General features: G+C 38.6%; 4 protein-coding genes across 4 annotated transcripts; all 4 read left to right on the top strand.

The window, feature by feature from the left end:
* Positions 1–1,719: 1,719 nt before the first annotated feature.
* On the top strand, positions 1,720–4,862 carry LOC134811399 (dentin sialophosphoprotein-like). The gene is made up of 2 exons (XM_063818192.1): positions 1,720–3,307; positions 3,587–4,862. Exons 1-2 carry the CDS (start codon positions 1,997–1,999, stop codon positions 4,427–4,429), a joined length of 2,154 nt encoding a protein of 717 aa, XP_063674262.1. The 5' UTR covers positions 1,720–1,996; the 3' UTR covers positions 4,430–4,862.
* A 3,860-nt stretch (positions 4,863–8,722) lies between these two features.
* Positions 8,723–13,851, top strand: LOC134826320 (uncharacterized). Its single transcript, XM_063838652.1, has 7 exons — positions 8,723–8,812; positions 8,982–9,139; positions 9,630–9,786; positions 10,066–10,194; positions 10,519–10,626; positions 12,430–12,538; positions 13,288–13,851. Exons 1-7 carry the CDS (start codon positions 8,767–8,769, stop codon positions 13,391–13,393), a joined length of 813 nt encoding a protein of 270 aa, XP_063694722.1. The 5' UTR covers positions 8,723–8,766; the 3' UTR covers positions 13,394–13,851.
* A 323-nt stretch (positions 13,852–14,174) lies between these two features.
* Positions 14,175–18,320, top strand: LOC134826319 (sushi, von Willebrand factor type A, EGF and pentraxin domain-containing protein 1-like). The gene is made up of 7 exons (XM_063838651.1): positions 14,175–14,224; positions 14,434–14,618; positions 14,795–14,948; positions 15,298–15,422; positions 16,126–16,237; positions 17,628–17,736; positions 17,883–18,320. Exons 2-7 carry the CDS (start codon positions 14,454–14,456, stop codon positions 17,977–17,979), a joined length of 762 nt encoding a protein of 253 aa, XP_063694721.1. The 5' UTR covers positions 14,175–14,224; positions 14,434–14,453; the 3' UTR covers positions 17,980–18,320.
* Positions 18,321–18,580: 260 nt separating this feature from the next.
* LOC134826318 (CUB and sushi domain-containing protein 1-like) lies at positions 18,581–23,679 on the top strand. Its single transcript, XM_063838650.1, has 6 exons — positions 18,581–18,804; positions 19,157–19,328; positions 21,234–21,349; positions 22,505–22,619; positions 22,849–22,968; positions 23,318–23,679. Exons 1-6 carry the CDS (start codon positions 18,592–18,594, stop codon positions 23,467–23,469), a joined length of 888 nt encoding a protein of 295 aa, XP_063694720.1. The 5' UTR covers positions 18,581–18,591; the 3' UTR covers positions 23,470–23,679.
* The last annotated feature ends 8 nt before the right edge of the window (positions 23,680–23,687 follow it).

Raw genomic sequence — 23,687 nt, 5'->3', positions numbered from 1 at the left:
TCAATGTCATTATATATGAATTTAATGCCAACTTGAATGAGTATAAAATGGCATATTCAGTCAGTGATCCGATCGACCGATATACTTACCTAAACACAAGGAAATGGTTTTAAACGAAAAATTTCGAAATTGTTGAAATCACCTCCCTATTAATATTAATGAAATTATGAGTTTACATTTCGGCTTTGTAAAGTACCCTGACATTATAATCAAAAAGAGATGATATTTGACCAAAACCCATAATCATGGGTAGAGTGGAGCGCTGCCAGTGTCTCTCTTTCCCGAACAAAAGGCAATGATATCAATTTGAATGACCGTTATCAAATGCAAAATTATACCGAGAATGAAACCCATGATTATGGGTTTTGGTCAAATAACTTGAACTATATTAAGATATTATCTACCATCATATTCATAGTAATTATGCCATAAGTGACAAGGAAATCAAGTCATCTATATTTTGCTCACCGCACAAGACTAGAACAAAACAAATGGACTAGGTCATACTCATAGCGCCTCGGATCGAGTGGATACCACTACCAGAACTTAAAGCAAAGAAGCTCTTAATATAGTCAAAGTACTCAGCAGCAGGTCTTTTCGCTACTCAATATGAAGGTGCCTGCATGAGCTCCCGCTAAAAGTAAATTTCTCACCCACATTTGAAAAAAAGTTATATTCGTAAAAGGCCCTTATAAGCTAAGGCCTAAGGGTATGAAAACATCTTCATTCAATGTGTTTTTGGACGCTGATTCCGAATCAAACAAGCTACATACACTCCCCCCCTCGGCCCCTCCCCCCCCCCCCCCACCATGGGCCTCCATAATCCAGTCATGATCACTGCAGTGGTTCCATGTTAATAATAATAAGTTAGCATCTCAGCTTTAGTAGTTCAGTGTGTACGCGTGTTTTCAATGAAAACTTTTCATTCTTCAATTCCCTGAATTTACATTTACAACAGCTGATGACGATAAAAAATATTGCGAAATCTTCGAAATCATACGTACGTGTCATGGCACGCCGCGCAATCTCCCAATCATGATTTACATTACAGTGCCGACTTGCCCTACTATATAATTATAAATATAACGCTGTATTATATACCGCCCCCACTTCGTAGGCTTAGCTACTTTATATACAACCTACTGACCCGCGCGCAAAGCGGTATCTTGTACCTACTGTCAGTGGTGTAACGAAAGGCCCTGCTGACCCCGCTGTGCAGGGGGGCGCCGTCTTAGGGGGGCGCCAAATCGTCGTTTGAATGTGGGAAAATTTCGAAAACTTAACTAAAGTACTAGCAAAACTGCGCGTTTTGCTCTAGATACACACTTTTTTAGAGATTTTACCGGCGTATTCTCTAAAATCACCTAATTTGTCCAATTTTAGGGAGGGGCACCAAAAGGGGAGGGGACGCCAACAGGGGGGCGCTTTTTTCGGCAGGGGGGCGCCAACAGGCAACGTTACGCCACTGCCTACTGTACCGGGGCAAATATTTGTAACAAATATTTACGGTTACCTGTATCATCCGTAAAACTAAAGCATTTACTGTGCGAACTTTGAATAAATCTTTTGTTTCAACACCGGCCCCATGAGTTTTATAATAATTATGCTACAAATTTGGTAGACTACTGATCTAAATCTTTGCAATTGTTCTCGCGGCAGCGAGACGATGTTGACAATTATTCCATATTTAGAGGCTCACCCTCCCTCTCTCTCATTGTTGTTAAACAACTCTCAATCATAGCTGCACACACCTGTTGTACACATTATCTTAATACTGTTACGTTATAACCTTCTGTAATATATTTGCACTCCTCTTCGCCCGCGGCCCTTATAGCACCTTCTTTTCTCTGATAAGTATAAGTGTAGTGCTCTCTAGTGCGTGATATTTGTAGTTCGGAGAGTTCAGCTCAGTGTCGGTGGAAACTTTGTCAGTTTGTGGTGCTCAGTGCCCAAGTCCGCTACCGCGGTTTTGAGGCGGGATGGTAAGAAGAAGTTAATGCGTCTATCAAGGGGGAACAAAAGAAATGATTTGTCCGGGGGGCTACTACGGATTATATTGTTGTGCACGTTTTGTTTAGTAGCTGCTGCTCCTCACAAGAGGGTCCCACGCACCCAGTCGGCAAATGTTAAAGCTGTCGATGGAAATCAGGCTGGTGAACCGGTGCCTGCAGTTGTGAAACCTGCTGTCCCCGAAAATCAGAAAGCTGCCGTTGTCGACCAGAGTAAGGCGGATGTCGCGAAAGATACGGCCCAAAAACCTTCCACACCAAATGGTGACAATAACAACAAAGAGGCTAATGCTGGTTCTGGTGATGAGAAACAACTTAAAACGGACACCGAGTCTAAAGACGGCGCTGATTCAAAAAAGGAAGTGAAGTCGCAGGAAAATGAAAAGGGCTCAGATTCTGCTAAACCAGAACCCGACACAGAACCTGAAGATGATAAACCTCATCCCAGTGTGGTTGTCAACAAGACGAACCTTCAAGAGATGACGGTGGTCAAAACTGATGGTGCAGCAAAATCTGATAGTGACAAAACTGATGGTGCAGCGAAATCGGATGGTGACAAAACTGATAGTGTAGCAAAATCTGATAGTGTCAAAACTGATGATGCAGCAAAATCTAGTGGCGGTGACAAAACTGATGATGCAGCAAAATCTGATAGTGTCAAAACTGATGGTGCAGCAGAATCTGATAGTGTCAAAACTGATGGTGCAGCAGAATCTGATAGTGTCAAAACTGATGGTGCAGCAGAATCTGGTGGCGGTGAAAAAACTGATGATGCTGCAAAATCTGATAGTGTCAAAACTGATGGTGCAGCAAAATCTGATAGTGTAAAAACTGATGGTGCAACGAAATCTGACAGTGTCAAAACTGATGGTGCAGCAAAATCTAGTGGCAGTGACAAAACTGATGACGCAGCAAAATCGAGTGGTGGTGACAAATTTGATGATGCAGCAAAATCGAGTGGTGGTGACAAATCTGATGATGCAGCAAAATCGAGTGGTGGTGACAAATCTGATGGTGCAGCAAAACCTAGTGGTGGTGAAAAAACTGATGGTGCAGCAAAAACTAGTGGTGTTGTCAAAACTGATGATGCTGCAAAATCAGGTGCTGGCGACAAAAATTCTGATGAAGACAAATCTAGTGATGATGCAGAGAAATCAAGTGACGGCGAGGAAACGAAAGATGCTGGTAAAAACAGTGAAGTTGTATCCGTGAGCGAAGATGAACTGAAGAAGAATCCAGCATTCGATGTCAACAAACTGTTTCCAACAAAACCTCCTCCCCAACCCGCCGATCATAAGGTACAACTAAGTTTCTTTGATGATCTGATCAACTTTTAAAACAAACTTGTCGAAAGAAAATAAAACTTTAGTTTCTCTTCGGTTCATAATTATTTTTTAATATATGCACCTGTCTTTGGTGGAATTGGATGTATCATTAATTCTAGAAATCACCATTCGATTGTAATAAGATAAAGCTCACGACAACCAAATCTTAAAACTTTTTCGATGTGCAAATGAAGTTTTAATTTAGCAAATTATTTGAATTTAACACAAGTTGACAAGTTCTCACATTTTCAGAAGGTTGAAACTGAGTTGCTGAAGGAAGAACCTGTTGTAGTCCTGGACAATACGGCCGATAAAGCATCTGAAACAAAGGCCGTTGAAGGAAATTCAACCGATAAGAGCGAGAATACCGAAGCTGATAAAACAGTTGAAAAGCAAACAGACAAAGATGAATCAGATGACAAAGATTCTAACAAAATCGTTAACTTTGATGTCTCAAAAGGTTCGTCTGCAGATAAAGAGGTTAAATCTGATGATACTGCCAATAAAACTGCAGATGCTTCTAAAACTGCAGATGCTTCTAAAACTGCAGATGCTTCTAAAACTGCAGATGCTTCTAAAACTGCAGATGCTTCTAAAACTGCAGATGCTTCTAAAACTGCAGATGCTTCTAAAACTGCAGATGCTTCTAAAACTGCAGATGCTTCTAAAACTGCAGATGCTTCTAAAACTGCAGATGCTTCTAAAACTGCAGATGCTTCTAAAACTGCAGATGCTTCTAAAACTGCAGATGCTTCTAAAACTGCAGATGCTTCTAAAACTGCAGATGCTTCTAAAACTGCAGATGCTTCTAAAACTGCAGATGCTTCTAAAACTGCAGATGCTTCTAAAACTGCAGATGCTTCTAAAACTGCAGATGCTTCTAAAACTGCAGATGCTTCTAAAACTGCAGATGCTTCTAAAACTGCAGATGCTTCTAAAACTGCAGATGCTTCTCAAACTGCAGATGCTTCTCAAACTGCAGATGCTTCTCAAACTGCAGATGCTTCTCAAACTGCAGATGCTTCTAAAGATTCTTCAACAAATGGAGATGTTGCTAAAACGGGGGCTGATTCTAAGGCTGTTCATTCATCTTAAAATTGGGTTAGTAAAGATTCCACTCTAACTTAGGCTGCCTCAAGTTGGGAAGTCCTCTGTTGACAAGGTTAAATGTAATCTGAATCAGATGATTATTATAGTGAATGACAATATAAAGTCCAAAGAGGACATTTTACGGGTTTTTTGTGATCACTCACCTTGTCTTATAATGACATTTGTAAATTGTGTTGTATTTCCCTTGGTAATTTTAAATCCCTGATTCATGCTTTTAAACAAACAAGATGAGCCCTCAGTACAGGGTACCTACTTCAAGCATGGTGTTTGATTTTTATTATATTGATTGACCTCCTTTTTACTATCAAATGTAAGAATTTTTCTTTTAAAATGGTGTAAATTTCTTTTAAAATAGTGTAAATCTCTTTTTAGCGAAACTTTAACTGATGAAATAGGTCTTTAAAAAAATTTGTGACTATCGATTTGTTTCATTTCACCATGATTAGCTCGGATGTATTAAAAATGTTAGCCCTCAAATTCAATGACCACGATTTACAAAAATTTATAGAGTCCGCAAATTATATTTATTCATTATTCACCGGGCACGACTACCGCAGCAGTAAACACTACGGCAGTGGACACGATAGCGGATTACATAATACTCATTTTAACATATACCATTTATAACAATCTGTTTTCGCTCTTTTGAGTGGGTCGATCATATAATTGATGTTTTGGAATAAAGTGAGAGTCTCCACTCAGTTTTTCAAACAAATAGTTATCGACGTTTCGGCCCACGCCTTTGTCATGGACGAGACTTACTGGGCCGCGCTCAGCCTGTCATTCAGCCTAATCTTTATGTTTATGAACATGATAGCCTGAGGTCCCCAGGTAAGGACGAAAAGTTACAATTTGAATTACGTTACATGGCTCAATAAATGTAATACTAATAGATTTGTAGTGTTGTACTTAGTTTCCTCCGACTGGAATAAGATTTCAAAAAACTCAATTGTATCATAACCATTTATATTTAACTGACTAATTGGTCACTCGGCAAAAATTCCATTACTTGAAAATGGGACAGAAATGGAAGAATATGAATTTTCATTTTGTAAAGTTGTAGCTGTTGTATGCATCCTCGGGTGGCAGACAACTGAACCCAATTGAACCTAGTTCCCACGCAGTTAACAGGCACCCAACCAGCTTAATTGGGTGACCAATCAGCTTAAATCCCAAAACGACAACTGAACCCAGGTCATATCCCAACTGCACCCAAATTGGAAATACGACAACTGAACCCAAGGAAATACGACAACTGAACCCAACGATCGGATTTTCAGGTTCTCCTTCTTCGCAGGGGACTGTGCAGTGGTCATTATCACTATAGGATAGATCATGACCACTGTAATTTAGAGCATTGGAGCCCTGTGCTTACCCTTCATGCTACATGAAGATTGAAGAGGTCTCCTCCTAGTCTTTGGAGTGGCCTGCATCACAAACATCTCTTCTAACTGTTTTACTGCGTCTCTGCTGATGTTATCGACACCTGTCAGCCGCATCCTCGAGAACACAGGCCATCCAGCCTTTACGGAGTCGTCCTCTCAGTCTCTTCCCATAGTTTGGTTTCTAATCCAGTAAAAATTGGGAAACTGTGTCTCTGGCATTCTGACAACGTGTCCGTCTAGCTTTGAAAGTTAGCCTTGATGGGCGTTCTTATAGTTCCACTGTTTCATGTCGTCCAAAGCTGATGGAACGCACCATTAGCACGCTGGATACTTGGCTCAGGTTACTTGACTCAGATGTCGTGACTCCTGATGCTTTGGGAGGGCCTGCCATGGTTCAGATCTCGAGCCCTGGGTCGGATCTCGATGCTTGAGGAGCAGTGGATCGTATCCTTTTCGGCACGCTTCGTGAACACGTAAGCTTGTTAGATCAGATCTCGCGATCGAAAGGCACCTGAGACCTTGTCATCTATTAGTACGCTTGTTATACAGTTCGGATCAATACAATAGGAAGAGAGATGGTGGTCACAGTCTATGTCTGCCCTAGGATTTTCCAACAGAGTTACTCCATCCACGCTGTCATCGACAAGAAGTGCATCCCTTTGGTGTTCGCTCTACTTTCTGACAAGACGGAGAAGACGTATATATTTTTGTTGAATATTATAAAGAGTGCTGTTTGTAATATTGATGATGGTATCATAATGATTAATTTCGAGAAGGCAGCAATGAACGCTTTTTCGAAGGTGTTAGAAAAGTTCAACTTGATGAACTGCTTCTTTCACCTTTGTCAGAGTGTTCAGAAGGTCCAATACCGCAGTGACAAGGAATTTGCTCGAGCCTCTAGGCTTGTGGCATTTCTGGCATTCGTGCCATTGTCCATTATTGATGACGCGTTTGAGGCTCTGTCCATTCGCATTGCCAGTACTTATCCTTTGCTCATGGATGTGGTACACTATACTTTGAACGTAGTTATCTTGGTTTGGCTAACTTGACTGGTCCTAGATCCACCCCCAACAGAGACAAAAGGATTTCGCGGCATGTACGAAATCGCGAAATTTCCCATTCTCCGTGACAAATTTTATGTATAGTTTAATGTATAGCCTGTTAAATTTCGCGGTACCGCGATTTTTGACCAAAATAATCGCGAAATCCTTTTGTCCCTGACCCCCAAGTATCCGACTGAGTTTTGGAACCACTTCTGCACCATTATGGTGGATCCTGAATATCCCCGGACCAGTAACATGGTGGAAGGAATTACCTTTTCAAATTAACATAATGAAATATTGTCTCTGTTTTGTCTCCGAAATTATAGCACTAGAAACCATGCAGCAGCTAAACTAGAACGGTATTTGGAAACCTGTTAAACTGTTAGTGATTTCTAGTGACGATTGGGTTCAGTTGTCGTTTCAAAGTTAATTAGGTAGTCTGATTGGGTTTATAATTATTTTCCCAAGCTACCCTGTCTAGGAAAAGTCCAAATTGGGTTCAGTTGTCCGGTAGCCGCTTCCTCCGACTGGAATGATCAGACTTCCGGCACCTCAATTGTGTCATATGTCATCTATAAATATAAGTATATCATAGCTAACTGACTAGTCTGTTACTGGACAAAATTCAGTCAAAACTATGAAATTTCGGTTCAGGAAATTTCATCCCAATCCCTGAAAATAGGACTATAATTGGACAAATATAAATATGATTTTCCCTTTTGTGCAGGCACGTAGCCAGAATTTTTCTTTGGGGGGGCCTCGGCGAGCGAAGCGAGCCGACGCGATTAACTCAGCTGCGTAGCGAGCGAAGCGAGCAAGCTGCGGCAGCCGGCAGCTCAGGGGTCTTAACGGGTGATACTCGTAAAATATTTGTTCCGTCGACGAGTCCAACTCGGCGCGCAGCTCCCAGCGGGGTCAAGAGGCGGAGCCCCTGTGCGGGGGGTTAGGGGGGCGGCGGGCGCAGCCCCCGGAAAATGTTTGAGAAATAAGGTGTATTAGACGACATTTGGCATTAAAGAAATTTGGAGGACAGAAATAAACTAATACTGAAAAGAATCAAGTACTCACGTAAATTTGGTAACTGAACAACAGCAATCTGCATTCTCCAATCAGAATTTAGTTTTACGACTTACTCAGGCCTCATCGTCTTAAGATTTTGACATTTCTTACGGTCGATCTAGGCCCTGTGGCACTACTGCTCTTTAATTTTTCGCTGGAAATTAAGCTCTAAGAAAATGCCAAAATGTCTTACCAGTCCCTACCGAACTCAGTAGTCAGTACTTGCCACATTGAATGGAATAAGTACATGTATAAATATAATGGGATTTGGGAATAATTTACGAAATGTCAAATGCTGAAGTCTGCAATTGCCTGCCGTTTTAACAGTACAGACTGCAGTCATAAACACAGCCCAGTTACCAGGCGACCATGGGGACTAGGGGGCTTATTTTTTTTCTGGGGTTCTATTTTTTTTCTGGGGTTCAATTTTCCCGGGCCCCCCCCCCACCTCCTGGCTACGTGCCTGCTTTTGTGGTGCTTTCTCCGGCCCTTATCTAACTTTCAGTATTGGATCTCATGTCATTCATAATTAACTGATTGATAACTGAAGAGAAATTCCGTCCAAAGATTTGCCCTTCGGTACAGAAACGCTTACATTTAACTTCTAAATTTGGGTATCAGTAATCAGTATGTATGGAATCATAAGACAGCAATTTATCTGTGAAGTATACGGATAATAATCGTGTCTAGTTAAATATTTGGGTATACCTCACTTTAGGGTCCAGTCATTTCCTTTAGTACAATTGCACACTTGTATTTTTAGACAACATCCAACTTGCAATATCCTTTCTGTTGTAGTTATCGTCAGTATCAGTTTGTGTGATAATACGTCTTTATGTCCAGTATTAACTATTCTGGATTATTGTCGAGGTCAATTTTTGGTAAGCACTTAGCACAGAATAAACAAATACGTACGAATTTGTCACTGCAATATTTTCGCTGCCGTATATGATACGGCAATAATCTGATCAGGTTACGCTCCAATTTACATATAAATACGTCTGTAAAAAACAAACATTTAAAATAAAATTGTGTGATATTGCATTGCAGTTGTCACGACTATACTTTGGCTTTGTTCAATACCTGTGATCGGAATGCAAGATTGTAACGAGAAGAAGACGACCACCTACGGGTCCGGCCAACTAAATATTACAGAAAATGAAGAAAACGAATTGATTTCAGTCATCAAATGTCAAGTCAAAGGCTTTGTAAGTTGACTTCTATTTTTATAATGTTTGCCTTAAGTAAACGGAGTTCCATCACTGTCAAGACTAGTTTTAGACTAACATCTGCTTTGTTAGATCCACACCCCGTTATATATTACTGCATTATATGCACCAAATTATGTTGAATATTTATACCAACACGCGAGGCCCGTCCTAAGGACCATACTGAGCTTTGTATTAACTTGCAATACATTTAAAGACGTGGAAGAGTCTCTTTTGGCCCACAAAATATAAAATTAGATAAGACTGCTGATATCGCATAATTGGATATTGGCCGATGCAAATTACAGCCGAGAGCTGACTGGCAAGTGGCAAGTTAATGCTTTCCTTGACCTTGTTAACTGCTTGTGAGCTGGTTGGGTCAAGTTTTCGGTTACTACAGCAAAGCTAATTATAGTAATATTAAGAATCACGTCGGTATACAGATTGGTAACGTAGCATATAATTATATATAACAATAATATGCTCGCAGCAATTTGTAAATGGTGTAAGACGAACAACAGGTTTAAACGTATTTGCAATGGACCAAGGATTGGGAATCACGGTGACTTGCAACGAGGAGACTGGGGCCTTGCACCCTAATATATTTGAGGATCTCAATGGGGATGAAAGAGTCTTGTACTGCGACGGTGAGTTACGGTTAACAAACCAAGTTGAACCCTCGGTTTATACCCAGTAAAAATCATGCGTAAACATATTATATTATCATTATCATATGCATATCAACTCTTATCGGTTACTGAAAATTGTTAATCAGCGAATATAAGAGTCGAGACTAAGACCTAAATCTTGAACTAGTTATACTGATCTAAACGTAATTGTATCCATTTGGGAGAGTCAAACAAAGCACTGATATGATTAAACCTAAAAGTAAAATCACTGGCAATACCGACCGGTCCTTTTTTCAGAGGGATGCACACCATACAGAGAGGACAGGTACGAAGTGGTGTACCCTGCTTCAATAGTCACCAGCGAGGAAAATAGTCCGCCACTTATCTCCAATAACTTCATGAGCGTGTCTCTCGCTTGCCAACCAGGTTCGTAATATTTGTCAATAACTATTAATAAATACCAGGCGCCGTCTTTACGGTTAAACTTTGAAGCCAGTTTAGCCTCATAAGGTTGATATTCAATACTTCAGCGGTCTGTTGCGTTGATTTTATGTTAAGCATTTTATGGTATAAACTTTTGAAGTTCTAAAGCGGAACTAGCAGGTGGTCCATTCCAGGGTGAAAGGGATTTTTACCTCTTTGAGGTGGGAGAGATAAAATTATAAAAAGAGAAAGGTTAATATTGATAGAGGTGGATTTAAAGCGTAGAGAATATAACAGAGAAAATACCTACGAGCAACATCCTCGCAGGGTATACAAGATCAGTTGGTAACGTTGGAAAGATCTCAGTGTTGTGCAAGAAAGACAGTGACACCAGGGCAGTGGCATGGTCTACTGACAACATCATCGACTGTATTAGTAAGTAACACCTTAATATCTTTGTCGCTAGTTCCATATAATACCCTTATGTTATACTTATGTTACATACTTATGTTATACTTATGTGATATGTACGCTTCCGCGCGTACATTTACAAGACGAGCAAAATATCATGTCAGCTAGCTGGTCAAGTCTGCGCAATTGTACTACCTAGTGATTGAAGTTTACAATAACGTAATACAGCTTATAGTTATACAGCTTACTTTGTCAAACAGAGATTGGGCGTGGAATGATCACAGTACCCCGTGAGAAAAACCTGTTCATGTTGCAAGATTGGGCACCAAAATAATTCCTCTGTCCTTGTGGTCTACATCAATCGTACACTGAGATCCCCATGGTCACCACACCCAAACCACTTATAAGAGCATGAAAGCGTAAAATGTCAACTCACATTTAATTTTGTTCATGTTTTACCAGTAATGAAGTGGGATTTACCAAACTGTTAACGTGTTAAGCCTGTCAGCGAGGAAATGCGATCAAACCTCATGGGCAATTATACTACACTAGCAGAAACCAAGGACAAAAGAAAATCGCGATTATTTAGGCCAAAAATCACGGTGCCGCGTGACATGCCAAATTAGGCAAAATCGCGGCGAAAATTTCGAAAATCGCGGCGAAAGATAATGTATTTGCAGAGCAAAGTTAGATGTCATATATTCGTTAACTAGCCTGTTAGTCAAGTAAGATCAAATACTGATCAGAGCTTGCTTTTAGATCAGCCCTTCCAGACGATCTCGAAAGTTGCTCCCAGCTCGCCAGACCTCGCCAAAACGAAACTCGATGTTCCACTTCGAATCTGTACTCATATACATAATATTATTAGTTAACTTGTGTTAATACATTACAATACGACACGTAATCAAACAAATAAACCCTGTTGACAATGAGATAACATCACGTGATCGAATCACGTGTTTTGATAACAAAGCTAGAGACTAAGGGGTATGGAGCACACTGCTTTTCATGTGTTTTATAGACTGACCATGAGTTCCTTTCACAAATTGTACTACTAGTCTTAACTATAATTCTAAAGATTTTGTGGGGACCGAGGGCTCATCGTCCGAGTATAAAGCAGATACTCCTGGCCAGAAACCCGTCTCACCCAAAAAACTCAAGAGACTAAAATAATTATTACCTATTTAATTCGCGTTTTTGACACCATAATATGGGGGTCCAAATTTTGGGCACTATAATTATTATTCCTCGACCAATTTTTTATTTTTTCATGCTGATTTGAAGGCCATTAAAGCATTTGAACATTGTGTCTTCAGATGCTTGAGGAGGGCATATCCCGGCTCGGATCTCGTTCATCTTACAAGGTCACTGAGGATTGCACAAGACACGACTGACGTTTCATTCCCAAAGAAAGCTTTGATAAACACAAAATCGCTATCAAGGTACTGAAATTAGCAGTATATCCGGAGAAAACTTTAATGCGATGAATATTTTGAATATGTCCTACCGGTAGGATAAATTCGAATTTCAGCTTTCAGCGACCCAAATTTCGCTGAATTTTTCTTGAATAACCATCTTACAAGGTCACTGAGGATGGCACAAGACACGATTGATTTACTCAAAGTTCTACTTCCAAAGAAAGCTTTAATAAACGGAAAATCATCAGAATATAAAAAGATATTTTTGAAGAAAAGATTTTCTGCCGTTTCCTTGATCGAAATTTCGCGGTTTGACAGAATTTTGGACCATTGACCATGAATCACATTATAACATTATTATTATTTCGGAAAATCAAAACCGTTTTTAAAACCGTCTAAAACCTCTCAGGCGGTTGTAAAGACATAACACAAGCGGTTTCAAATGGTGCTACAACTGATAAGCCCAGCACTACCAAAGGAGCCCCTCCCTTTAGACCTGGGGACTCCGTAACCTTCTTGTAAGTTAACATTTGAAAACTAATTATAAACTTTCATTTAAAATTCCTGTCCACTATATTTCCAGACTATATGTAAACGGTGTGATTTATTATTTGTTGACTTCAGTTAGAAGAGATATATAACCCGGATCTGTGAGTTAGATGATGAGAGTCAGTGAGGCAAAAAGATTTATTAGAGGAAATTATGTTTGGATAGTGGGAAACCTTTTGAGAGTACGGTAAACTAGTCAGGGAGGATCCTGGATACATTGACGCAGCGATAGTGGACCTTAATCTTTGTAGGGAGGCAAGTCATGTCACTAATAAAGATGCATAGAAAGGGTTATCGTAGGGTAGTAGTCTAAGGTAATTGTGTGCCGCTCAGAACTACGGTAATGATCAAATGAGGGAAGATTGAATCGAGGGAAAATGACAAAGATATACCATTGAAACTTGTTTGGATAGGTCGAATGCTTTTATTGCCTTTTGAGTTTTGACCAGTATGACGTAATAAAAAATTTGCCAATGAATAAGAGCTTTGGATTCCGAAATTTGGACCCTTAAGTGGTATTAAAATCGTAAAATAAGTAAATATTATTGTCTCTTGGCACCGCTTTGGGGATAAAAGTGTTCATGCTAGTTTTAGTAATAATAAATGATAAGAAAATATAATAAGAAGTGACAAGAAACATTTTTTAGAAGCAGAAGAAGAAGAAAGGTAAGAAACTATAAATAAGGAATGATAAGCAACTATAATAATTCATTTTCAGCTGCGATCCTGGATACACCCTGGTTGGTTACAAGAACCTAACTTGCACCGGTGCTAACATTTGGAACGAGAATACACCGGAATGTGTATACATTGCAGCTGTCTAGATAGATAGAAATGCACTTGTAGGTGCCTAGATGTGCACTGCAGGTGACATTTTAACTAGCCGAAAATCATGTTAATTTATAATTTCGAGTAAATTGAGGAATAAGGAGAATCATGAGCTGAACGGATGTAAAAATTACGATTAAACGTTAACGGCATGAGTGGTGCTCCAAGTTCGGCATTTTTGGAGACTACTCGCAAAACAAATTGGAACAGAGATTGTGATTTGTGTGAAATCTCAAGAGAAAACGTTATTATGGTGGCCTTATTTACAACTTTAACAACATCTACATTTCGATTTATATGAGCGTGTTAAATTAAAATAAAATATAACTGCATATTTAACCTACTGAAAAACGTGGTTCATGTTTGATAGACTTTAAATTATTATTCCAATGAAATATCTGCTGATCTATATTTTAGTATTTCTAATATTTCTACTATATGATACTTTAAGCATAATTTTGAGTATTTTTTAACATCTTAATTGCTAAGCCGGTAATGTAACGATACCATGTGATGAGAAAGATATTCCATTGCATATACACTGCATATACATTATACACTGCATATACACACATGGTCTAGTACATTGCATAATGCATATACATATATAATATATATTGTACTAGACCTTGCGACCCCTTGTAAATTAAATTTCACCGACTGTGAGATCTAAAACAGTCCATGTTTATTAACCTCAATATTAAATGAGAGACAAAATTACAAAGAAAAAATGAAAGAAAAATATATATTAATGAGCATTTTGTACACCACAGCTATGGATTTTCTTCAGAGGACAACACAAGGATCTTCAATCAACTTTCTTTCATGTAAGGACATTTCCTTTCTTCTTTTATAAATTAATCAAGGATAAAGCTGGATTAAATCAATTTGTCGCCAGCAGGGTAATGCAGTACTTAATTGACACGTATAACTAACTAACAAAACATGCGGGGAAAGTATACTCCATCACTCAAAATGCCTAAAATTGCAATACCTCGAGTTTCCAAACTTCAAATTACCATATCCCTGATTTCAGTAACCGTTATTTGGGCCTTGATGCCGACCTCTAGAGCAGACTGTACTTTCACCTACAACTTTCAAGTAATAGTCCAGAAAGGTGTGTCCTATTTTCACGATTTAGACTTAACGAATGAGGACAATAACTTGACGGTAAGGTTTGGAGTTGGAGAGTATATCACTGTCAAGTGTGTAGAAGGATACGTAAGTTTATATTTGTTTATTGTGTTTGTTGGTTTTAAAACTTGGCGTATTATTTATTATAAGTTTGTGGTATAACCTGTCATAGTATTAAAAAGTTGTGATGAAGTTGAAACAAAGCTCAGGTGTGTCTTCTTATTTTGGGATCAAAATAATAATAGCACTTTACATGTTTTCAGCAATTTGTCAACGGAATAAGAAAAGTAGACGGGGTCAACACCTTTAGCCTGGACCATGATGAAGGTCTCAAGATAAGTTGTGAAGTGGGAAACAACATGAAGCCTGACATCTCCAAGACCGTTTTGGGATACGATCGGTATCTGTTTTGTGATGGTATGTCAATGCCCATATATGGAAGTTAATTATAAACAACTGCGATCCTACAAAGGGGAACATTCAGGAATTCATTAATTTGTCGACAGTTCGTTAATAGTTTATTACAAAATTCACGAATGAAGAAGTCACCATTTGAGAGGAAGAGGTAATTAAGGTTCCCAAATGTGACAAGTCTGATAAATTAACATGAACAACAGTAATCATGCTGCAGCTCTCGCACTGTGTTTGGCATATATCTGATTCTGACACCACAGGTTTCATGGCAGCCGGAAAATCTGGTTTATTTCAAAGAAGAAACAAATAATACTGTTGTTTAAGGTAATTAAATCAGTCGCCACAATTTCAGAGGGTTGTCCTCCAGTAAGAGAGGACAAGTACAAAGTATCCTATCCTGCAGCTATAGTAACATCTGAGGACAGTAGTCCTCCTATCACATACCTTAAAGATTCTTTCATTTCCTTTTCTTGCCAGGTACTCTTAGTTCCTCACCATCATTATTCTTTTGTAATCTTACTATATATAAAGCGAGACGATATATGTTTATCCGTGCCATTTTACTGACACCACGGCATCAACTTTAACGCTACTTTCCCCAAAAACCGTAAAAGATATACAACTGAAACTTTTTTGACTGGGCCAAATGCTTTAATGGCCTCCAAATCAGCATGAAAAAATAAAAAATTGGCCAAGAAATAGAAGTTTTACAGCCCCAAATTTGGACCCCCCAGTGGTGTCAAAAACGCGAATTAAATAGATAATAATTATTTTAGTCTCTTGAGTCTTGACACCATTTTAGGGTTATACGGGTTCCTGCTAGTTATCTTAAATGTGTAAAATGTGTAAAATGTGTAAAATGTGTAAAATGTGTAAAATGTGTAAAATGTGTAAAATGTGTAAAATGTGTAAAATGTGTAAAATGTGTAAAATGTGTAAAATGTGTAAAATGTGTAAAATGTGTAAAATGTGTAAAATGTGTAAAATGTGTAAAATGTGTAAAATGTGTAAAATGTGTAAAATGTGTAAAATGTGTAAAATGTGTAAAATGTGTAAAATGTGTAAAATGTGTAAAATGTGTAAAATGTGTAAAATGTGTAAAATGTGTAAAATGTGTAAAATGTGTAAAATGTGTAAAATGTGTAAAATGTGTAAAATATGTCACAACGAATTTCCCCAGCCTGGATATACGATCGCTACGGGCAACGTTGGCAGCAGTAAGTCGCAGTGTAAGAAAAGTACCGAAGAAGTGAACTGGTCCCCTAAAAAGGAAGACTTCATTAACTGTGTCAGTAAGTAACGATTCCATTTTCCAATGTCCACACAGTAAGTCTTGATCACTCATCATGTACAAATAAGTTAGTCTAGATAGCAAAATATAGTACGACATATGTAAAACAGACGGAGAAAGGCCATCCAAAGAGTGCATGCCTATTAAAATTGTCGATTACTATTAGTGCATTTATCTGCCCCATGAATTTGGAATTACTATTTTTAAAGCTAAAAACGGAAACTAAAAGTTTTATTTAGAAGTTAAAAGCTTTTATAAGCTTTTAATCTCAAAGCTATGGAGGATGCCCCAAACATCAGGTTCCTTTATAGATTGAGTCACATACTGACATACCGTTACAATAATGACTTTAATATATAACCAAGAGCGCTAGCCTGCTGATTTATCGCGGCTGTTCTCGTCTAAAGCTATGCTTGGTGTAGCTCGTTGGGACTTGGGATAGTATAGGAATTCTAATTCCTTTAAGTTTTGAATGATGTAATTATCTGTTCACAGATCACCCTCTAAACCTACAAGGAAATATTTCCTGTAGATTCTCGGTATATATAAGCAACATTTGACAGAGCATCTTGTGGAGAACTCGGTGAATGTCCTTGCTGTACGGCAGTGTTAAACAAGGAACTGAAACCGATGGGTTCCGCTCAGGCCCTTCACACTTTTTTCTGTCTGGTTCTAATATACCGTTACAATAATGACTTTAATATACTGATCTTACTGCCTTTAAATAGGCGAATACCTGCCAACGTTATGTTGTCTGTCCTGACATGTGTCTGTGAACTTAATTATTAATAAACTTGGTCCAGAGCTGCAGAAATTGATTATAAAGTAGCAGTCAATATTGAGCTAAATGAAATTTAGTTTCTGTTGGTCAAGATTCATTCACTAAGACAGTTCGTCAACCATGCGTCATTTACACGTGAGTATACCGTTACGTATGTTAAGTAAGTAAATAGTTAAGTGACTGTGCGTTTACCGTGCGTTAAGTGGTTGTGCGTTTACCGTGCGTTAAGTGGTTGTGCGTTTACCGTGCGTTTACCGTGCGTTAAGTGGTTGTGCGTTTACCGTGCGTTTACCGTGCGTTAAGTGGTTGTGCGTTTACCGTGCGTTTACCGTGCGTTTACCGTGCGTTAAGTGACTGTGCGTTTACCGTGCGTCGAGTTCTAATTCCAATTTTGAAAAATAATTAATATGAATATTTATATAATTTAATTGATCAAAAAAGTCCGATTCAAATATTATAAAATGCGACAAAAAGTGTTCTAAAATGCGACAAAAAGTGTTTTAACACCATGTCCATTGTCCTTGACAAACCTCATTTGAACCAAAATCTGTTGATGTTTTGCGACTCTCTGTCTGTTATCTATAGGATATCATCGTTAATTTCCGCGCAGGAGGCTGTCCTGACATAACAAGGTCTGTAAGTGGTGGAGTAACTACAGACGTCCCCAACAGCACTCCCAATCAGGCTCCCTTCAAACCGGGAGACACTGTCACTTTCTCGTGAGCTATATTACCATCCGTTGTTATTTTTTGCCAATATAACAGTTTTATAACTTGAAGATCTGTATTTTCCAGCCACACCTGCACTTGGAATGCTCTTAAGAGTGTTTTTGACAGATAAAATGAATATTCACCTTGGTTACCAGGTGTGAACCAGGTCACGTGTTAGTTGGTTACTCTACTCTTACCTGTACTGGACTGTTGAAATGGAACGAGAACTCGCCCGAGTGCGTGAAACCTTGAGTCTCTCACCATCCTCCTTTCTCATAAACCATGATCAATGAGCATACTACATCAACATTAAGGAATGGTCGGTCAGTGATCACAGCTCGTGGATCAAGCAGTTGGCAGAGCTTGATATACGGGAGAGGTAGTTCCTGGACTCAGTGAACTATTAGACTCTTGGCAACAAGCCAACAAGTATAACATGTGCTGCTATGAGAATTCGTACAGACTATTATAACCGTGCTACATTCGTTATGGAGTTAAAGAATTGAGCGTACGTTTGGTAATTCTTGGAAACTCACATTTTATAGGTGCCCTCATAATGTATCAGTGTACGGTAAATAGGGATTTTACTGTGTAAAATAAAGAGTTTCAAGTTATACAATGGTATATTTAATAAATGAAAATCGATAACAAATTAACCACAGCTTTCTTTCGAAATTTTAGCTTGAACAATTGTCCAAACTAAAATATCTAAGTTTAATCTTGTAAACTTTCAAATATGGGTCTCTTAATAACAATCGGTGTGAAAATACTTGATTGCAATTGGTTCATACTAATAGCAAATGAAAGTAATAAAATAGGCTGGACTCTCATTTACAAATTAAACCCCCAAATAATATCTCAGTTATGACATCATGTAAAAAACCAGCAAAGAAGATCTTTATCTTCCCAGTTCTCATCTACCTCATCATACCCGTCTATGAATCCAGCTGCTACACCTCATTTACCAAGAAAAAGCACGGAGTAACGTTCTACAACGGCACTAAGGAGATAGAGGACCTGACTGGTACAGACGTGTCCGGACAAACTCTCACTTTAAAGTGTGCTCATAACTTCGAGGTGGGCAACTGATTCTGTAACGCAGTACCATCGTTTTTATAGTATAATTCTATAAACGCGGTAGTATAACTATGAACGCGGTGGCAAGTGCTAATAAACACTATATACTATATATAGTCGCTTTAAAGTCATCGCGTTCAATTTTATGAATATGTTTATTGAAATATTGAAAATGGGATACGCTCTATATTAAACCGTTTCCAAAGAAGATACCCAATCACATTATCAAAATATGTATGATTGATTAATCTTACTAAACCCCTCGATTTTAAATTTACCGTATATTAAAGTTCGGTATAATTTACTTCAATTTCATACTTTTAATGAATATTAATTTATCATATTCCTGCAGACGTTTACGAACGAAGTTAAGTTAATTCCAGGAATAGGAGCATACGCTATCTACTCAACTGGAGGGGTCCCAGTGAGATGTACCAGTAAGAATCAGTGGAGTCCTAGGATTGAGATGGTGCACAAGACAGATGGCTCATTGACAAGCGAACCTATAACCTACATGTGTGCAGGTGACTAAGATATTATTAGCTGAATTCTAACGGATACTAAAGATGCTCATTAGTTTCAAACCGTCAGCTGGTCAATACTGGGGTTTTCGATAATTAAAGATAAATAAGCGCCAACCACAGCAAATCATGCAGTTTCTGATTATGGTGATTGTTATGGAACTGCGAATCGCCGTGAGAAAGACCTATTACCTTAAGGCATATAAATTTGGTTCACAACAAAATATGTTGGTTACAAAAATGTTGGTTACCATAATTTTAGTCAAAAATTTCGCAAATGTTGAGTCTACAACAATTTTAGTCGCATTTTTTCGACTTTTCGAGACTATAATTTTCCATTCCATTTATTTGATTTTTCCATTATTTAGCTAGTTTTTTTTCCCGATTTCGCACATATATAATAATAGCAGCGGTTTTAAAGGCCAAATTACGTATATTGTAAGATGTAATTGATTCAAAGTGTAATGTTTTAAATTGTGACCCTTCCACCATGTTTGAGGGTCGAGGTAACTCCGGATCCTGAAGAATTCTGGTAAAATGGTTCCGAAAATCTAAAGGATATGTACATGTGAGAGGAATCATTTCCTTGCTGGCCACAGTGACTGACCATAAATAAGTCTGCTCGAAATAGTTCCAAGGAAAAGAGTGTGTCTGAAAGAGTGATTTAGCATAGATATAGGGACACTTGTTAGATTTGTTCTTCGAGCAACACCAAGCAGAGGAGAGGGCCACTTCACAGGATCTCTTCCTGCTGTGATCACAGCACCAATTAATCGTCACTGATTGGATGTCAAGATATGATCTCTATGGCTTCTGACTGACTGACTCCTCAATTACTGGCAACAAATGAAAGCGATCCTGCGACCAGCTCATGTAAAATAAAAATGGATCGTCTAATAGTGGCAATAAAAACGCTCCACTTTTATACTCCCTAGTAGTTTAGTCAAAGATTTTAAGTCGCAGACCAACTGTGATTGATGGTCAGATTACTTCATCACTTGGCACCTTCTGGTCCGCCAGCCTTCTAGAAAACACTTTGATTATCAATATCAACTGGATTACGTTGTTTATCAGCTCAACCTGCAACCCTGCTATACAGACAACTTGTTCATGGGACCACCTAACCCGTGGTTTAGGAGACCTGCATTATGTCTTTAATTTTAAAAAGCTAAGTTATAGTTGAGTAGTTGAGTTGTGGTTTAATCAAACGACAATTTGCTCCCGAAAGGAAACCATTAGGTCGTTATGTGATATTTCAGATGTTCAGCTCTTGAAAGAGATGTTAAACAACCGACATAGCATGATCATTATAAGATACGATCTGGATCACCTTCGAGATCAGCCTCTCAGCTCTCAACAACATGTACGTATAACTACTATAATTATATAAACTAATCGGAATGAGTACGTTGACTGTGAAGAATATTAGCACATCTCATGAATCTAGGTACACTCCCACGTAAATATTTCCCTCTCATAAGTAGAAACGGGAGAGAGTGGTTACATGTTCCGGTACAGCTGGAACCCTCTCATAAGTAGAAACGGGAATACAAATATGTTACTGGGTTAAGCTGGGTGGCTCAGCCTGCATCATTCTGCCGCATCTTCAATCTTCAAAATATGTTTATGAACATTATAGCCTGGGGTCCCCAGGTAATAAATCTACACCACTTAAAGACCATAAACAGCTTCATCAATATGTAAGTATAACATAATATAATAAAGCAATAACTCCTGCAATTCCCAAAAGATCCAGAAAGGATCTGAGTGAGTCATGTGACGAAAAGCCTTGATGCTCTCAGTGAAAATTTCAACATGAATTATAGATCCTGCGTAAGGATTATTATTCTCAAATCATGGAACCTGGAATAATCACATTCCCAGATGAATAATAAATATTGTTTGCAGCTGGCTGCCCAGTAATACAGAGTGAAACTCACGTTGTGAGTTACGGTGGAGGTATGGTTACGAGTGAACGATACAGCCCTCCCATCATCCCCTCGCGGACCAACTCCCCAGTCAACGTAGGTTAACTTCTAGAGTTCTAGGACAGCAATTTCTCTAAAACTTAGTGTTCGAACACCCGCGGGGCAGCATAGAGCGGACATTTTATATTATCGTGAATTTACACCTCCATTCAATAGCATCAAAAAAGTGAGTTATTCAAGGAGACAATAAAAATACACTTTTAGCTAATTATTATTTATAATATTAAAACTGTGCGGTTATATTAATTGTATCGAGATATAATCGTCACGACGCAGTAGCAGCCATTCACGTTGCTCTGTGGCGCTGGCTGCGGCTCCTAAACGTAATACGGTTGCCGCAAAATCAAGTCACATACGAGAATATCTCATGCAGTTGGTTTGAGGTGATGGGCTCAGCTTTTAGTAAAACTATGGACATCATTCTGTTTGTATTTGCACAAAAGATGGTTATAACCGATCCAATTCTCCTGGTTGATAAGTTAAACGAGACTGAATGGCTATGGAGAGAGTAACGTGTAAGGAGATTGTAGAATTACTGTGGTCAATATACTGATCGTATCTCTATTACTATTAGGACGTGTCCTCTCTTTTATACATCGATCAGCTTCTGATATCACGCGACAAAACAAATATCAGCTTTACTGGGCGGCGCTCAGCCTGTCATTCCGCCGAATCTCTATTCGTTTATGAACATAATAGCCTGGGGTCCCCAGGTAAATATCAGCTTATAGTTGATCCAATTAAGAAATTGGTTTTATTGGTGGATTTAAAGGGACTGTTTAACCAAACCAAATTATGATACCTTGAAAACCCGATTATATCCAATCAAATGATCCCTTCCGGTTAATTAGCAATCATAATTTTTTGTTTTTATACCCATTCGAGATTGCCTGAGGTATTATCGCTTGATTAGAAATAAAATCAGGATTGCTATTTAGCACATGGAGCTCTGCTACGAGAGCAATATTTTAAGGAATAGGTTACCGATTTGAAGAAAGGTAAGATGATTCTCTACAAAGTTCATCACCTCAAGATAGCCTAGAACCTTTTAATTTATTGACCTATCAAATTCAACATAAGTCATGAAAATATTCAAAAAAGCGAAAGACACGTCCTGTGTATTTTTATATTGAATGCAGAATCCGAACAGGGGAAGGGGCTGATAAAGTTGTTACCAGGACTGTTTTTCAGGCAACAGTAACATGCAGGACAGGATACACTCGAGCAGTTGGAGACGGTGGAGGAACTGTTGCTAGCTGCAGGACCGCCGGACAGTGGAGTACGACATCCTTCGTAAGATGTGTCAGTATGTAGACTAAATAGTTCCACTACTCCGTCCTAGATCATGTTAATTAAATCAGCCCTCGTTTCTATTTCCCTGCGTTAATAAGACATGTCACACCAAGATCGCTTAATCGTGCAAATGTTATATCCCCGTTGGAACCCCAGCTTAATTCAAGATTTTAGGTAATAGATATTGCATTTCTTATTGATATGCTGTGTCTAAAAAATTCTCAATTCTGATATAACTTCAGAGGGTTGCAATGACATAACGAAGTCAGTACGGTGGGGTAAAACAACAGCACAACCTGCCACAAGTACGGGTGAACCACCATTCCGACCTGGAGACAAAGTGACATTTCACTGTTCAACAGGTATAGTTCCCACCTCAAGCTCCAAAGTGCACTGACTTTTAAAGTTTAGCAAATTAGCTTTATTGATTTCCCTGTCTTGGTATAACTGGATTTGACACGAATTAAACAGGAATTAAACAGGAATTAGCAGCATGGTCCTGATTTAGTGGATCTAAAGTTTTAACGTTTACTCAGACACCCAGCCATCAACTATAACCTATGCGGTCATCAGCGAGAAGTATACTTTTATTCCTTGAACCAACTTTGCTATTATAAAACCCCCTTAAGTCTCCAAATACCGAGGCTGAAGAATATGTTTTGGCAAATATCTAGGCTCTAAGATATCCATCAACCAGATTGTGTTCCCCAGATTTTGTGCTGGTAGGAAACGAGACGTTGGTATGCAAGGGAGACAACACTTGGGACAGTGACCTCCCCACCTGTGTTTACAACGAGAACAGCAGGAAGAGAAGGAATGTTTGGAATGTTTCACCTGAAAATGGGACTGTGCAGTTAAATTGAAGAGAGAAATTGAGCATTCTCGACCACTCAATTCAGCTCGTGTAAAATAATTATTAACTGCATCGCGAACGGATATTTTAGCATTCTCATATAAAATAATCAATAACTGCAACGCGAACGGATATTCTAGCATTCTCATGTAAAATCAGGAATATTTTTATTGTGATGGCTATTAATTTATACAATTATAACTCTTTCAATTTAATTTACAGATTGTA

Source organism: Bolinopsis microptera, chromosome 2 (genome assembly GCF_026151205.1).
Source record: "Bolinopsis microptera isolate Bmic1 chromosome 2, MBARI_Bmic_1.0, whole genome shotgun sequence".
In the NCBI taxonomy this organism is placed as follows: Eukaryota; Metazoa; Ctenophora; class Tentaculata; order Lobata; family Bolinopsidae; genus Bolinopsis; species Bolinopsis microptera.
This window is presented reverse-complemented; position numbering and strand designations above follow the sequence as displayed.